This window comes from Astatotilapia calliptera, chromosome 6, assembly GCF_964374335.1.
Source record: "Astatotilapia calliptera chromosome 6, fAstCal68.1, whole genome shotgun sequence".
Taxonomy (NCBI): domain Eukaryota; kingdom Metazoa; phylum Chordata; class Actinopteri; order Cichliformes; family Cichlidae; genus Astatotilapia; species Astatotilapia calliptera.
In genome coordinates this window covers 1988672-2005781 of record NC_137427.1, presented here as the reverse complement: position 1 = coordinate 2005781, position 17110 = coordinate 1988672, and the positions used below count along the sequence as shown (strand labels likewise).

At 45.7% G+C, this 17110-nt stretch overlaps 2 protein-coding genes across 9 annotated transcripts in view; both read right to left on the bottom strand.

The window, feature by feature from the left end:
- Window positions 1-5121, bottom strand: part of sh3pxd2aa (SH3 and PX domains 2Aa) — a 93501-nt gene extending 88380 nt beyond the window's left edge. For 2 of the 4 annotated variants that reach the window (XM_026169658.2, XM_026169659.2), the window contains exon 1: window positions 4502-5121. In XM_026169658.2, the coding sequence (XP_026025443.2) occupies window positions 4502-4597 (96 nt within the window). In that variant the 5' untranslated portion in view covers window positions 4598-5121. The remainder of the gene's footprint in view (window positions 1-4501) is intronic. The other 2 variants (XM_026169660.2, XM_026169661.2) reach the window with 1 other exon arrangement.
- A 1496-nt stretch (window positions 5122-6617) lies between these two features.
- On the bottom strand, window positions 6618-16734 carry stn1 (STN1 subunit of CST complex). Of its 5 annotated transcripts, none has more exons than XM_080302624.1 (10): window positions 16474-16734; window positions 13621-13716; window positions 13421-13498; window positions 13081-13254; window positions 12749-12860; window positions 11940-12090; window positions 8176-8253; window positions 7320-7442; window positions 7093-7245; window positions 6618-6891 (listed from the first exon to the last, which is right to left on the bottom strand). In XM_080302624.1, exons 1-9 carry the CDS (start codon window positions 16604-16606, stop codon window positions 7132-7134), a joined length of 1059 nt encoding a protein of 352 aa, XP_080158750.1. In that variant the 5' UTR covers window positions 16607-16734; the 3' UTR covers window positions 6618-6891; window positions 7093-7131. The 5 variants fall into 5 exon arrangements, with proteins under 5 accessions (XP_080158750.1, XP_026025449.2, XP_080158748.1 ...); XM_026169664.2 differs by having other exon boundaries at window positions 7173-7245; XM_080302622.1 differs by having other exon boundaries at window positions 7173-7245; window positions 13081-13251.
- Window positions 16735-17110: the final 376 nt, after the last annotated feature.

Sequence of the window (17110 nt, the reverse complement as noted above, 5' to 3'; positions counted from 1 at the left end):
TTTATTCGCTTTCCTGCCAAGAGCGAGCTTAGAAGACTGATCTCCTGTCTGTGTATTAAGTATGGAGCTGGAGGCGCACAGAGATCAGCTTAGCTCCAGTTATTTTCATGCTAATGAGCACAAACACTGCAGACAGGAGCAACCGGCCAGCCGAGCTCCGTCCAAAAGCAGCGGGACACAGGAGACGGTGACTTTTACCATCCTAATATCTTAAACTAAGCTAAGATAGTGGTTTCCATCCCTGCTTCTTAATCTGTCACTTCTATGTTTAATGTATTAGTGGATAAGGCAGGACAGGGCAAAGATCTGGTGCAGTGACAGCTGACTACATCTGCACCACCTGGTTTTCCTGCCTTTATCCTAGAGCTGGGCGATAGAACGATAACGATATGTATCGCGATATAACTTTTACTCGATAGAGAAATTAAGCTATCACGATAGACCTCGCCGCTCTTGTCCTCTTAAAAAAAAAAAAAAAAAAAAAAAAAGGTCAGCCAATCCAAATTAAGTAGCGCAGAGCCGAACCAATCACAGCCGCAGCGTCACGTCGCGTGACTTGTTACGTGCAGCACAAGTGCCAAGCCGCACGTGTGTTTGTTTGGGAAGCAGCCAGCGCGTAATGGAGGAAATGAGTGTGCCGACTAGAAAAATCAACCGAGCGTGACCGAAGAGAAAACAGATGATGGTTCCAACGCCGGAGAGATTGTCGAACGGAAGAGCCATAGAAGTTCCGTAGTGTGAAGGTATTTCGGCTATTTCAAGTCTGACAAAAAACAGAGTAGCTGCACTGTAAATTGTGCCGAAAGCAAGTCTGGAAATACAATAAACTGGTGCATGCGTCACACTGTGCGCCACGTTATTGTTTCGGTGAAATGAATTTCTACAATACTGTTAATTCTACTCTCTGCAGTGTTTAAATGCTTACATATACACACAGTTACTGTCCCTCCACACATACGACTCGGTTCTGCTTCTATGCCCCAGCTTTGTTTACTTTTTCCCACCGAGGCTTCTACACTTATGATTGGCCAACATTTCTGCACGGTTAGGAATCTAGCGCCACCTGCTGCTTTGGCATGTTCATAGCAGCGTTTTCCTTCATTTCCTTCAATTAATATTTTGTTTCTAAGTGGAATTGACAATTTAGTCTGTTTCGTTTGTTCTATTTTGAAACTTAAACGCTTTAGCGGCTGCCTTTTGTGTAGTTTGCAATATTTGCCTTTATTTATCTGAAAAAGTCTCATGTTCCTTAAGTACATCTACCCTGTTGAACTTATTATGGGAAATAAATATTTAAATAAAAACAAGCTGCTGATTATTTCACATTTTACTTGTGAGCAACGGCACATTTAAATCTTACAAATATAGTTATTTGGCTTATATCGTGATAGATATCGTTATCGCCTGAAATGAAAAAAAAAACATATCGTGATATGAAAAAATCTCATATCGCCCAGCTCTACTTTATCCCAACAGAACAGAAGTAAAGGAATATTTTGTGTGTTTTTGAAACTCATCCATATGAGGAGATGTGGCTGCTTTGACTGAAGTGTCACTGCAGGTAAAAGCAACCAAAACGCTCCAATCAGGTCCAACGGATGGCTCCACACAGGGTGGTCGTCTTCTTTTGGGTCACCACAGCAGAGCCGTCGCTCGTCCCTCCATCCCTACTGTCCTCCTCAGTCAGTCCAGCCCACGAATCTCCTCTGAGGTCTTCCTCTTTTCCTCCTGCCTGGCAGCTCCTTCTTCATCGTCCTCTGTCCAGTATATCCACTCATAGTCACTCTGACGGACTGATCTCTAACCCTGTCCATGCTGCTCACTCCCAGTAAACATCTGAATATCTTCCATCGTCTCCAAACCATCACTGCAGCTCTCTGCACCGTGCTAACCCTAGCTAGCCCTAGCTTAGCTAGCATTAGTACTAGCTTAGCATTCCAGCCCCATCTCCAAACATGCTCACTCCTGGTTTTCAGAAAGCTAAGACGGTGGCAGCCAACTGGTGACATTGAGGCAGTTGCATCTTTTATTTACAGTCTGTGTGCACTGCAGAACTGTGCTGCGACGCTGGACGTGTCACGTGCTCCTAAACAGGCCTTAAATGATTGAAAACAAGGTTTTTTATCTTCCTTCGTTTTCTGCAGCAGGTTCGTTGTGTCCCGGCACACTGAGGAGAATAAGTGCGCTAATTGTGTCCACATATCACTGAGCCTAAGGGCCTGCAGGAATGTAATTGCATATGAGCAAGATCGTGTTCCTTTCATGGTGGTCATTTATTTTGACTTGTTTATGAGCTCGAAATAGGATCTGAAGCGGGGATGTGAGGTGCAGAGCTCCGGCACAAACTCTCGCTGTCACGCTTATAACAAGTGTGGTATTGATGAGCGAGGCCACAGGAGGTGAGCTTCAGGAAAGTAATAATAACCACTGGAGCCTGTCACGAGGGTTCGCTTGGTCCAGAAAGTGGAGAATAAAGTGACCGAGATTCCTACAGGAAAGAGGTTTGATGCAACGAGGCCTTTAAGAGATTAAATACAACATTAACAGCAACTGGCTTTTTTTCAGCCATGACTGCAAAAAGGATTATTACAGGTTATCGAGGATGAACCGATCTGGCTTTCAAAGGAATAAAATCAAGCCACTGTGCACAAACCTGCTCTGCACATGCTCAGTGCGGAGCAGGGTCATCTCACCTTGGCACGAGCTTTCAAACAAAGAGGTTTAATGTACAGAATTTATCCTCTCATGATTTGACATCAACTTAAACTTCAGCTTCCTGGTTAAAAAAGAGCTTCTTCTCCAGACGGAGCTGATAGTGACGGCCGTACGAGATTTTATCACGGCTGCGATGTCCGACACGTCGAATGGCCTGTCAGCGAGGACGCGCTCTGCTCTTTACACTTGAGATTACAGACAATAACAGCTCACCAAACATCACCTTAAACTCATTCGGTCACTCGGTGAGAGCACACTCCTACAAACTCAGGGGGAGTTTTGGGGACAGCAGCCGGAGTCCTGGGACGGGCGAAATAACCTCCTGCACTTTTCTGATGAGTGCAAGTCAGAAGGTAAAGCGAGAAGATCCTTTTAAATAAGAAGGAACCGCTCTGTGAGTCCACGACAGGCCATCCGACCCCTGGATCCAACGCACAACGATGTAGAACAGCTTTAAGGTTTGCAGCACAAACGCAGCAGAGCGAGCAGCAACTTTATCGCCGTCCTCTTGCATTAAACAGAATCTGGTTTTGTTCTAGTAGCAGCTGCTCGAACACAGCCGTGAGACACATGGAGCGAGCAGATTATCATGTTTACCCTGTGCTGAAAGTCTCCTGCTGCTCCTGCCTGGACATCATCTCACAATACATCCACCCAACATCCACCCATCCATCTACCATCATCCTCCACTGATTCATTGAGCTGTTACAGGCTGAGAGGCAGAGACCCTCTGTACAGGTCACTCTACAGTAACTTCTAATAGATACTGACAGCTGTTTGTGTGACAAAACCCAGAGTTACAAAGTGCTTCACAAACACAAATATATGCGTTAAAAAGAGATTCAGAAACAGGCAAAGGACACATTGTAGAAACAGTCAGATTCAGTAAAAGGACTAGATGTTACACCCTGCATTGCTTTAAGTGGAGAAAATCTCCATCAAGAACCAACAGCAGCCTAACCCCACACGATGAGGACACATTACTGTAGTGTTATTAGTATTGTCTTCACTGTTGCAGCGTTTAGGTGCTGCTCGCCTTTCCTTGTGTGTTTGAAGGCATCTGTGAGTTCTGAAGGAAAATGCTGCTTCAAACGGAGCACCAGGGTTTGGGGCTTCCACCACAGGGAAGTCATCAGGCTGACACATGAACATCTGCAGGAAACTTCTTTTAACTGGAGCATCGTTTCCTCAAGAATGAAACAGAATCTTGACAGAAGTAAGAGGAAACGCTCAGCTGTCTGTAAAGGACGGTAACACGGACTCGTTACCGTGAATGTGTCATGCTCGTGAGCACAGCTCCCCCCTGAAGGTAAACTGTGGGTACAGTGTCTCCACAGTGATGCCCGTGTGTCCACACTGCACCAAAGCATGTCAGGAGCTCAGAACACCAATGAAGCTGATGAGCAGAGGCAGCAGGCTGGCTGTGTGACAGCTCACCTGTGCTCGTGCTCTCTGTGCTGAAGCGCTGCCCGAGCTCCGGCGCCTCCTTCGCTGATAGCCGCAACTCGAGACGAGCTTAGCGGCTGTTCTCCCCCAGCAGCCAGGCCGCACGGAGAGACGGCTAAACGCTGCGTTTAGGAGTCACACTGTGACTGTGAACAGGCCGGACACACACACAGGGACACAGACACACACACACAGACAGAGACACAGGGACACAGACACACACACAGGGACACAGACACACACACACGGACACACACAGAGACAGACACACAGGGACACACACACACACACACACACACACTCGTGAGCGGGACCAGGTGCGGGGGTGCAGGTGACTCACGTAGTGCTTGGACGGACTGCGCCTCTTCTCCACGTCCACCACCTTGACGTCCAGCACGGTGCGCAGCTGCATCTTCACCCTGCAAAGGCTCTGCATGGAGGCGCGTGCGTGCGGCCGCGGGGCTCCGGTCAGCTGACTCTTATCACGGCAGAGAAATCACCGCGCGCATCGCCGGTGTCGGCTAACGGTTCGGCGCTCCGTACTCGTGACGCAACCAGCATCCGATCCGACCCCAAACTTATCGACGGTCCATCTGAGCGCGTGCCCGTGAGCGGGTTCGCCTGCAGCCTCCACAGGCTGAGCCGGCGGCGGGCGGTCACCTCACAAACGGAAACGACGTGCGGCGGCTGCCTTTGTGTCTGCGGTCTGCATACCTGGAGCTGCCGGCGGAGGGGGGCGGGGCTTCACGCGCGTCCTCACGGCTGAAGACTAGAACGAGCCGGTACCGGCTGCGCCTCCATCCCGCTGCCCTGACACGGAAACCGGAATCTGTACGGCCACCCCGAGCGTCCCCCTCTCAGAGAACCGGGAATGCTGTGGACATCTGGCAGCACGTGCGGCTGGGAACGTCACAGGCTAAACACCACAACCACCACTGTCCCACGCAGCGGCAGCTTTCTGGCCAGAGACACGCGCAAGTGGAAGTATGGATACAGATGTTTCACTGGCGACCAATCAGCGGCCGCCCCTCTGCTCCACATGAAGGAGCCAATTAGTGACTAAACACTGCCCCCCTGCGCACGCAGCAGCACCCTTTAAAGATGCTTTTTGTGATCCCGCTCTGCAAACTGCAGCTGCAACTCCCAGCAGCAGGGGGCGGTGTGGTGCCGCTCCACGTGTCTTATGAGTGCGCTGTTTAACCTTTGATGTTACAAAAGTTACATCCTACATCTCCTCAAAGCTCTTCCCCAGTCCGCGCGTGTAAATAAGACTGACCTGGTTAAATAAGTTACTCTGACTCACTGTGTGCGCCACCCTGTGGTACAAAGTGGTATTACACCACAGCGCTGCAAGGTCCTAGTTTGCTTTCCGGAGAAGTTTTCCGTCGACAAACTCAAAGCGATTTTTTTTTCACAATCTGATGATAGTTTCAGTGTATTTAGAAATAAATAAATTACTTTTAAAGATAATAATTTCCCTTGAAAACACTCAAGTACCTCAAAATGTTTGAAATCACTTTAAAAAAACACCCTCTCATCTCTGAGGCTTTGCCGTAAGCAGGAGCACATCTGGGCAGCTGCCTGGAAGCTGCAGGTTTCCTGCTGCAGGGTCATCTGCTCCGTGGTAATCTAATTACATTTATAAGGCTAGATTACCAAGCAGGCAAAATGCACAAATCTGCCCCAGGTGTTTGAATCCTCGGAGGCTTCAGGACCTGTGTGTCTGTGGGAAAGAAACACGCATCTCTGCTGAAAGCAGCGCTTCACCAGTTTCACATGATGAACTGGAGCCGTGACAATGAGGCCGTTGTGTGTTTTTGCTGTTTTGGCGCCACAGGGATGTTTCCAGGGTTTCATAAAAACTGAAACTCTGAGCTGCTGTGGAAGTTAGTGAAGAATGTAGGAGACAACCTTCAGTCAGGCGTGTTTCTAGGGAGGTGGCACGGGGAGGGGGTGGGGTGCAGGAAACACTGATTCTCTGGCTCACGCGCAGGAGGTCCGCCTGTCCGTCCATCCTTCTCATCTCCGTCCTGGTTGCGCACACAGCGGTCGCAGTAGAGACGCCCACACCTCCACCTGACACGATGCTGCAAAGGCCTAAACATCTCTTTGTGTTGCATCTGAAGGCCTGAAGCAGCAGGTGACTAATCATGGTCACGTGTTTCCAGCCTCCTTCTAGCGATAATAAAGCCACGAGTTTTGCTTTAAACACCATCTTCTCAGTGTTTATCTTCCATGGATGGAACGTTTATGACTAATGAAGCTTGTGGGGGGAGCCGGGCTGATAAGGAGGTAATGGACTGATGTTATGAGGAGGCCACGGGGGAAATGGTCTGTGGGGTTTCTTCCGTCTCCCCACCTCCCCCAGGCTACTTCAGCCAGCTCGAGGCCCATCTTTGTTTCTTATTTATTTAAAAACATATTTATAACAGTGATGGTTTGTTTACATGTGGTTGTCATGGTTTTTAGAAACTTTAATAACTTAATATTTAACATTTGTGCGCTCATACAGCAGCTGGATAAAAGCTAAACATGATTTATGCACCGAGCGCTGATGCTCGGCAGCGGCTCCTCAGATGGCGGTGTAGTGGCTGTCGCTGGTGCTGATGATGTCACTGTTGCACTCGAGCGTCTTGAGGACGAGCTCCAGAGCGGCGCGGCTCACGTTGAGGCTGTACCGCTGCCTGACTGCTGACAGGATGTGCAGGACGTGGCAGCCCTTCTCCACATCTGCAGGCGCAGGAGGAGGAAATGAATGCACACACAGACACACACAGACGTGAGATCTAAAAGTACGATAAGGGTTTGTGCCACAGTGAAAACGGAGCTGTGATCAGAGAGCAACAGGTGTAATTGTTGTGCTCATTTGATTTCTGACAAGCAGGTAAAAGCTTTCTTTCTTAATTACATCCTCTGAAAAATAATTCGTGCCTCTGAGGAGGGTCAGAAAAGCTGTGAGGGCATCGCTAATCAAAACTTGTGTCTGTACTGCACTGAGCGTGTCCACGCACACTTCTCCCTCCTCGAGTCCTCCCTGATGACGTCTTTGACGGCCACGAGCAGGTCCTTGTCCTGCACGGTCACCTGACGAGGAGCAACAGCGTCACGCACGGCACAGCAAAAAGCTCCCAGAGATGAATGTGTCTGCAGTTTCTTACGAGATAGACTTCGTCCTGGGACTTGACCTTGCGGTACACGGCACCCTCGTCCTGTAGGATCTGCAGGGCCTCCTTCAGGAGCTGACGGAGCTGCTGGCACGCAGACGGACCCGCGACAGGCTCCTAATCAGCATCAGAGGAGCACGAGACAGAAAAACCCAATGAAACGAAGAAAGAAGGAATTTTGCTTCAGATCTGAACACATTTGTCACTCAGCTTACAGGCCGGCTGCACCTCCACGTGAGTTAGACCTTTCAATGCTACGGGGAACTCATGTTAAAATCACTGCTGGAGGTTTAGTGTAGGCCAGGGGTCGTAACCCTGGGCACGCGTGCCACCGCTGGCACGTGGAGGGTTAACAGGTGACCATAGCTGGACTGGCCACTGGGCATACTGGGCATTTGTCTATGCTCAATGGTGATTTTTCATTTTTATGGGCAGATGGGTTTTTGAAGATGAAACCAGGAGATGTCCTTACTGAACCATCAGAGCTGTGATGGAGAAACAGGTTTACCTTTTAGGTGACATGGATGAGTTGAAGTTATGAACAGTTTCTGAGAGACAAATAACACCAGGATCCTTTTCTACAGCTGACAGCTGGTAACTGTGCAGGGGCGGGTCTAGCAAAGTGTTGCCAGGGGGCCAGGTAGGGCATTAACAGGGAGAGGGGGGCACAAAGAAATACTTTCTTATTCTCATTTAAAATCTCTCGCTTTTGATAAATAATTATCTGAATCTTACAACCAAAGTTTTTATCTGATGTGAAATGTATAGAAATCACACATATACCAACAAGACTGCACATCACTGTCACAGCAGCGTCTGTTTTCATTCAAAGGCTTCATGGCTTTAATACCTGGGGGGCCGGTCTCTCGTCAAAATGCCCGATTTTTTGTCCCAGTCCAGCCCTGGACACGACACGCAGTGAATCAATCTGAGAAGATGCATTAAAAAAAATAAATGGCCGGGCCAGTGCTGCACATCGCAAATCAGCTCACATAGACACATTAGCTGTGCTGCTTCTTAATGACGGTATCTTAGCTAACAACCCAACTACCAGACTAAAAATCACTTAGCCTACCGGTGAGAGGGACGTTGCTAGCTGACAGTTTTTTCAAGCGATGTTGAAATTTCCACATCCCGACACTTCAAAAGCTTCAGCAGCTGTCGGCTCAGCGCAGCATCAGCACCACGGAAACACACGGATACATCCATAGACTCGAGACAAAATTCACAATGTGCTTTCAGGACTTTCAGGTGTTTGGACCAATGTTTTCTTTTCTAATCAAACCAGAAGCTTTAATGAGCAGCTGGATTGTCTGGCATTAACTGGCTGGACACAGAGGACATCGACATGCAGCTGATTGAACTGAAAAGCTCGACTCTGTGGGGGTCAAAGTTTGCAGAACTACGAACGCAGCTGGAATCCACAGCTGTGTGTGTTCATGGAGCTGCATGTTCACCTGCTGGACGTCACTACCTGACAAGTTTAACTGTCTTCAGAACATTGCAGAGGCCTTATTGACAGTGTTTGGCTCGACATGTCTGTGTGAGCAGATTTTCTCTCACACGAGTCCTCAGGTAGCCTCTGAACGCTGGACACTCTGAGACCAGAGATCACATTAACACGTGTGTCTCTGTATTAATATAATTCTATAAAGTTGTTCTATATAGTGTGTAACTGTTAATATAGAGCATTACTAAATGTATTGCTAATGCAACCATATGGCACACTGACTTCTGAGGGAATTTTAGATGCACTCATCCTCAGAAAGGTTGCCGACGCCTGCTCGAGGCTTTAACACTAACCAGTGCTAACATGTCAGGCTCCAGCTTCCTTCTGTGCCAGATCAGAAACACTCTCTGGGGAAAATATCAAACATGCACGCGCCGTTTGATGCCGTGCTTTCCAGTGGCGTGTCTAGAAAATTTTTGTTGGGGGGGCCAGGTAGGGGCACAGATTTGGAGAAGGGTGGCAGATTTAATTGGCAGATAATGTTTAAAAAAAAAAATTCTACCAACCCTTAACCATAATTCAATAATCCTATAAACCTAATAACCAAATGCACTTTTAACTCTTATTAGAATGAGATTTTAACCACTACGGTGCAAAGTTTTTAGATACTGCGTTGATAAAGTACAAGAGATACAATCAGTGCTTTGTCAGTGTTTACTCAGCATTCAAGGACATCAATATTTGCATAGTATTTTTACTGACATATAGTGCACATATGTTTTGGGCAAAAACATTTTTGAAAATTAAAATACGAACATCTTTAACAAACAATTGACAAATTAGCCAATGCCAATGCAAAACTTTATCTGCCTGTTAAAAAAAGAAGATAATCTTCTCACAAACTGGTGTTTGATTTTGAAACAGGAAAAAAGTGGGGAAACAACTGAAAAGACTAACATTTGAATGAAACCTGAAAGCAAGTAAATACTTTCTATGCTGCCTTATGGTAAACTTTGGTAATATTGATAAAGAACAACACTGGCTGATGATGAAATACAGTCAGCTGGCATGGTGACACTGCCAGTATAACCTGCAGGGCTGGACTGGGACAAAAAAATTGGGCATTTTTACTACAGACCGACCCACCAGGTATTAAAGCCATAAAGACTTTGACTGAAAACAAACCCTGTTGTGACAGTGATGTATAGTCTTGTTGGTATATGTATGATTTCTATACATTTTACGTCAGATAAAAACTTTGGTTGTAAGATTTAGATATTTAATAAAAACTAGGTATTTTAAATGAGAATAAGAAAGAAAAGTATTTCTTTGTGCCCACCTTTCCCTGTTAATGCCCTACCTGGCCCCCTGGCAAAACTTTGCTAGACCCGCCCCTGCACAGTTACCAGCTGTCAGCTACATAAAAAAGGATCCTGGTGTTATTTGTCTCTCAGAAACAGTTCATAACTTCAACTCATTCATGTCACCTAAAAGGTAAACCTGTTTCTCCATCACCTGTTCAGCTCTGATGGTTCAGTAAGGACATCTCCTGGTTTCATCTTCATGTTTCCCTCTCACCACATAACCAAACCTTATCATGACCAGCAGCTTTACAGCTGTGGCTCCAGCAAACATCAGCTGATACTAGAAATTAATATTAAATAAATTCTAACAACAGCTGATCAAGCTTAAACGTGCTGCTGTTGTTTAGCGCGACATCCGCAGGTTTCCTGTTTCTGGCGCAAAGTGAGCGATAAATAAACAAGAGAGAAAAGCCGATCAGCTGATCATTGATCAGTTTCATGATTGAAGTAGCAACAGGAGAGGGAGGGGGAGAATGAGAGAAGAAGAGGCAGCTGTGCAGCATAAAGACAGAATAAATCCAGCTTTGTGTCTTTTTTCCATTCTAGCTAAAGTCCGGGACAAACTGCGTCTCTTCTCAGCTCAATACGAAACGTGTAATATTTTCTCTGAATGAGGGACCATTCCATTTTTTTAAGGAGCCGTTGGCAACTCTACTAACCTTATGAATAAAATAAAGTTCACTATCAGTAACATCATAGCACCCACCCAGCTGTATAAAAACTCCTTCAAACTGGCTAGAACGCAGTATGAGTTATTGCAACTGACAGTAAAAAGTCAGCAACATGAAAATAAACTCCACCTAAACTTGGTTTATATCTGACCCAGATAGACTGCAGGTCATAACTTCTTACCTGAAGTTCAGTTCACCTGACACTCGGACTGGCGGCTGCTTCGGGGCTCTCCTCCTGCCTCCCCTTCCCTCATCCACCTGTTGCCTCTGTGGAAGCCCCGTCATAGCCACCACCAAACAACTGAGTTATTTCTACACATCGACCTGCATCTGGCCAATCCACCACCTCTCATTGTTCATGCCATTACAAAAAAAATAAAAAATAAGTCACCGGGCATATGCCCGGTATGCCCGATGGCCAGTCCAGCTATGTTAACCTGCAACCAAATCTGCAGCTCCATACAGCAATGTTACGACTTAGATGATATCTTATAACTCATAACTCTTATGTTAGCTGCCCTCAGTAGCATACTGTCTGAAATATTCCACAGCTGCAATAATTATTTAAGTGTTATTTTTTCCTTGGTATTCTAATTTCACCGAAGTTTACTAAACTCAACAAACTTAATATTACTTACCGGGACATTTATTCTGTCCTCATTTTCTTTCACCGAAAAATTGTTTCCTGCAGTGCGTCTTTCGCGCTTGGCTCTCCTACCTTTGCTAACGTGATGCACATAGCAGAAGCGATGCTGCATTCACTTACACTCGGATATCTGAGCGTCACCGTGAAAACATAATCGGACATTTGATATTTGATTGAATTTTATTGTTTTGCCTTTGGGGTGGCACCTGGGGTGGCCAGTCTGGTTTGGGGGGTGGCCTGTGCCCCCCCAGGCCACCCCGCTGGACACGCCATTGGTGCTTTCACATCTTCACACCTTTGCTAGCTAGCATGCTAACACTGGTATTAGCATGCAGCACACCATGTTCTGAGATCTTAAAATGTGATGTCAGAAGAATCAGTTTTACTTTGCTGCAAAGTATCAAATCCTGGTGTTTATTTCAGTTTTTCAAAAGGAGGCTTCGAGGTGTGACGACTGGTCCCACGTCCCCTCCCAGTTCATACCTGGTCAGCGGATGCTGCCTGAGGCGGGCTGGAGATCAGAGGCTGCAGGAGGTCCTGGACATCGTAGGGTCTGAACCTGCTCACAGACTTCTGCTTTAAAAAGTCTTTCAAGATCTTTGTTGCCCTGCTGAGGGAGCTGACAGCCGAGTCTCTGAAAGACAGATGTTCATCGTGAGCTGCTCTAATAAAAAAAATAACAGCTGATCAAACGTGTAAGCAGCCTGCGACCTCTTTCACCTTCTGTCCTGCCAACAAATCTGAGAACGCCACTGAAAACTTAGTCAGGTTCACTGTAAGCCTGAAATAACCACAGCCCGAGGATTTCAAGGCACAACAAGATGTGGGAATAAGAAACATCTGCATCTATTTTAGCTTCTCCTCTTTTTCCGAGGACGTTCAGAGGTTCTCTGCAGCGAATCGTCAGAAAGCAGACCAACTGAACTCCTGTGACACTGATCTCTGAACAGATTTGGGCTTTAGACTGTGACACTTGGAGTTTAGACTGCAGCTTCAAACAGAGCCTGAGAATGTGATGATGAAATCTCCTGTAATTATGGAGAAAAAAATAACTGTGAAACGTTGACCCACCCGTGTGTACTCTGGCCCACAGCTGTGAAATCACTCAGAGAGTGAGGATAAAACTTTTAATGGCTTCATTAAATATACTGAAGTTCTTGTTTTTAAAAGAGCTGATCCTGGGTCAGACGTGGTTTATTGATGTGGACTCAGCTACTGGGTGTGTGTGTGTGTGTGTGTGTGTGTGTGGGGTTGAATGTTGACTCTCTGGTGTGTTGGGTGGATGCTCGTACCCCGCCGCGTCGGGCTCCAGCTGAGGCGCTTTGTCGTAACACTGTCTGTAGAGCTGAGGAGCCTCAATCATCCAGGAAATCTGCACCGCCATCACCGAGTCGCTCACTTTATCTGAGGACGCACAAGCACACGGGTGAGGACGGAGGCGGAGCCTGCCCACATCCACATATTCACTGTGAGTGTGTTTCTGTGCATGTGTCGCTCTGTTTGTGGTTCTTTGTGTTATTTGTGGAGGACTGTGGGCTAACTGTGGAATAAACAGCTGCAGACAGTCGGTGTTGCAGTGATGGTGGTTATGAGAGCGTGTGCGGATGAAGCCGTCTCCGCTCACAGTAGGTGGAGGCCTTGATTTCCCTCTGCTGCCTCGACGTCTTCACCGGTCCCCTGACTCGGAGCAGCTCTCCGATCTCCAGGCGGCAGCGCGTCCGCTGGGCTCGTCTCAGCTTCTGCAGCTCCGCCACCGGGTCGAAGCCTCCCTGAGCCGCGGCGCCGAGTTGTGCCCCTGCTGGAGATCACACGAGGACACTCGCTCTGTATTGATTCTGCATCTGAAGCATCACCAGGCTGACAAAGGAGGACAAGGACATGTCTGCAGGCGGCAGAGCGCTTCATTTTACTGAACAAACTGAAAGCAACGCCAGGCTAACACTGAGATACAAACATGAACTCACACTTGCTCGGCTCCCGCTCCTCTTTCAGGACGTCACTTTTCCAGCACAGGCAGTTTATAACGCCCGTACCATCATCCACTGTGAGCACGCAGCAGCGGAGACAAAAACAGAGCACATGTGACCAGAATACAATCGTGAGGTCTCACGACTACAGCAGTGATGAGCACAACTCCACAATGGGAGTGAGTGAGGACGAGCACCTCCATAGCAGAAGAAGTCTTCCCTCTCCCTCTTGTAGACCACCGTTCCCAGCACGTCGACTTTGGAGATCGGGTGCAGGTTGTAGAAGTAAATCCCTTTGAGTGGAAAACAACAGATAATTAAAGGTGAGTCTCCAGTGAGAGAGCAGCGTGTCCTCCTCTCCATGTGCTGAAGTGTCTCTGAGCAAGACACTGAAGCAAAGCTGCTCCTGATCGTCCAGTCTAGCTAGACTTCACCTGAGCTAACTGGAGTCCCTGAACTGGTCCTCTGGACCAGGATTGTACTGTTGGTAGGGCTGGGACAACGCGTCGACGTAATCGATTACGTCGACGCAAAAAATACGTCGACGTAAAAAAATCTGCGTCGATGCGTCGTCACTTTCAAAAAAAGACATGGCGGCAGCGAGTAGCGAAATCATGAGTGAGGCAGTTGCAGTCAACTTAAATCACTCCACCCGAACACGCAGCTCTACAGTATGGGGATATTTTAACAGAAAAGGAAGTGATTCAGTCGTTTGCCGGCTTTGTGAGGTGGAAATGGCCTATCATAAAAGCACGACGGCTATGCACCAGCACCTCAAACGACGGCATCCAGGAGCAGCTTCTGCAAAGGACAAACCACCGTAAGTTTAACTTTTTTACTAACGCTAGTTTTTACCCGTTAATTCATCCAGACCCCCCCGCCCCACGTAGACGTACACTCACTCATAGACACAGATAAACACCCAACCTCCGTAAATACAAAACTAATTTAAGCTGCTGAGCAGTAACATACAGCAGCTGCTGTTTAGTTGTTGTTGTTGTTGTTTTGTTTGTGGCCCATGCTGGCAAAATGAGTCTGAATGCACGCAGGCTGATTATCAGAATCGGCGAAAGACAAAAATGTGAGACAGCGAATTGGCCGCAGGAGAAATGTTAACAAGGATAATGCACCACCTGCTAAACGTAGCCGTCGTGGACACTATTACAACATTGTTAAAGTGCTTGCAAAAGCAAAATGACAACGAACTCTTGATTTGTCAAATTTAATGTGTTTCATCCTATTTGAACGCTGTTTTTACACATAATGCTTCTCCAGCTTGATCTTATAGGTCAAAGTTATGCCATCTAATGACTAGAAAGCAGTGCACCAGTAAAGGTGCCATCAGCCCTGGCTGTTTAAACGTTATCTTTTCCAGCCATCATGATTACTGCATATCATATGTTCAACATTGGGGATTATTATTAACCTCTTACTGTTATGCTATGAAAGCACATGGCATAACAGTATGTGTGTATCTATCTATCTATCTATCTATCTATCTATCTCAACCAGATCCTTATCAAATTATTTTGATATTATGTTTTCCATATAATTATTTAGTAATTATTCGAATTCATCTGTGTGCTGTGTGTGGCTTATGATTTCAGGAATAAACAGAAAAGTCTGGAGGACTACTGTCAGAGAAGAAGTACACCATGCACCCCCCAGGAGGTGGCTGTACTTACTGAGAGCGTCTTATCTATGATTTTAAAAGACAAGAGACCACTTGCTGTGGGTGAGGGATTCAAAGAAATGCTGACCACTTTCCAACCAGGTTACACTCTGCTGTCTAAGCGTCATTTTACAAGCATGATGGAGAGAAAGTATGAAACTTCAGTGGAGAAACTAAGGAATGAACTAAAAAAAGCCTCCAAAACATCCAAAATCTCCCTTACCACTGATGCTTGGACAAGTCTGGTCACAGAGTCCTACTTAGGGGTAACTTGTCATTTCATTATTTGTTCAAAGACGCCATTGCTGCTGTTTGTATATTATTAATTTTTTGCTATGATTTCCTTTATATTTGTTTTGCAAAACATTTAATTTTTTGTTAAAAACAGCAGATTGTAGTACAATGTTATTGTGGATTTTGTTTTGTGAATGAAGAGCACTTTTTGGCAGAAAGCAAAGTGAATGTTACATTTTGTTTGTTTAAAGACACCATTGTTGCTATTTATTTGAAATGTTTTGTTAACTTTTCCTTAATTTTATATATGTTTGCACATTTCATTTCTTGTTAAATGCTATCTCTATTGTATTGATTGTACGACCTCTACAACTTTATTTTGCAATTTTTTTTTATTAAAAGGTCTTCAAATGAATACATTTGTGTTTTTCATTTATATACATAAATTAGTAAATGTGAAATTGCTATACAAGTCAAATAATGGGGGAAAAAATCATTAATCGAATCGAAATCTAATCGGATTGAAAAATGAATCGTTAGATTAATCGATGCATCGAAAAATTAATCGCTAGATTCATCGATTAGGAAAATAATCGTTTTGCCCAGCCCTAACTGTTGGACTATTTTTAATGCAATTACATGACCAGTAATATGGCTGCTGTGTTTAATGGTTCATGTCCTTCTTTGATTTACAGACTATGGTTTCTAAAATACATCCAGACAGTAAAAACTTTGTGATAGTCTGGATATCACAGATTTATTTGGCACAACTTTGCAAATGTTTGTGTTTCTTTGTTGTCTTTTTGCACGTCATCACATGGGGCCTGACCCCGTGGACCTCTGAGCTGGGGTACCTGGTCCACTCCATCACCCCTGCAGGGTTTACATTTATGCGCTGACAGGAACTACAACACATCACACCTGGCACCATCAGGTGGTGTAGTTGAAATGAAATAACGGAGGATTTAAAACGGTATAAATAAGTACAATAAATGCTAAAATAAAAATAAAGGAGCTCAATAAATGTAAAATTCTGCACAATGCGTGGTGCAGGCTAACAGGCGCTTTAACAAAATCTAATTTAAAATTAGAGCTTCAGGAGTGACGACCAAGTAAAAGGTGAGGTACAGGTCCAGTTTGTTACCTGGTACCTGGGTGGACTCCGTCATCTCCAGGATGTCTCTGATATACAGCCGAGCGAAGGCGGAAAACACCGGATCCAGTCCCCACAACATCGACGGAGGCTCTTCCGCTGGATCCATCGCAGCTGTCTGCATTTCATCCTGGGATCAAACACTGATGGTTTACCTGCTTTCACTGGTTTCCCGCCAGCCACACAAACCGTCTCCAGGACAAAGTTAGCTAGTTTCAGTGGCGTCACTTCCTGTTAATTCCACGGTAGATGAACCTGTAGTTCGTCCGGAAGCGCAGCAGAGGGCGCTCACGATGAATAAAAGTGGACCGAACTTAACCCTTGTATGGTGTTCGGGTCTGTGAGACCCGTGTTCAGTTTTTTTCAAAAGAAAAATTAAACAATTAATTATTTTTTCACGTGTAAATGTGTTGTGTCTTTCCACTCACTCCACTTGATTATAACTGATTTATTTATAACATTTTATATAAAAGAAAAACGAGAAGCACATTAATTCATAAATGTGATCTAACAAAGGTAAAGGGAAAAAATTAACCATGTTTGCTGTTCATATGTCTTGTAATTGGGATGAAGTAAACATCTGTTGAGTAATTTAACATAAAATTGTTTGATAGTGTTAATTTGGAAA

Coding starts and splice junctions, on each gene's coding strand:
- stn1 (XM_026169664.2), bottom strand. CDS start 16,606: ATGCAGACAGCTGCGATGGATCCAGCGGAAGAGCCTCCGTCGATGTTG. Junction 13,255..13,420: donor GGAGCGGGAGCCGAGCAAGT/GTGAGTTCATGT, acceptor TGTGATCTCCAG/CAGGGGCACAACTCGGCGCC. Junction 12,861..13,080: donor AATCAAGGCCTCCACCTACT/GTGAGCGGAGAC, acceptor GTGCGTCCTCAG/ATAAAGTGAGCGACTCGGTG.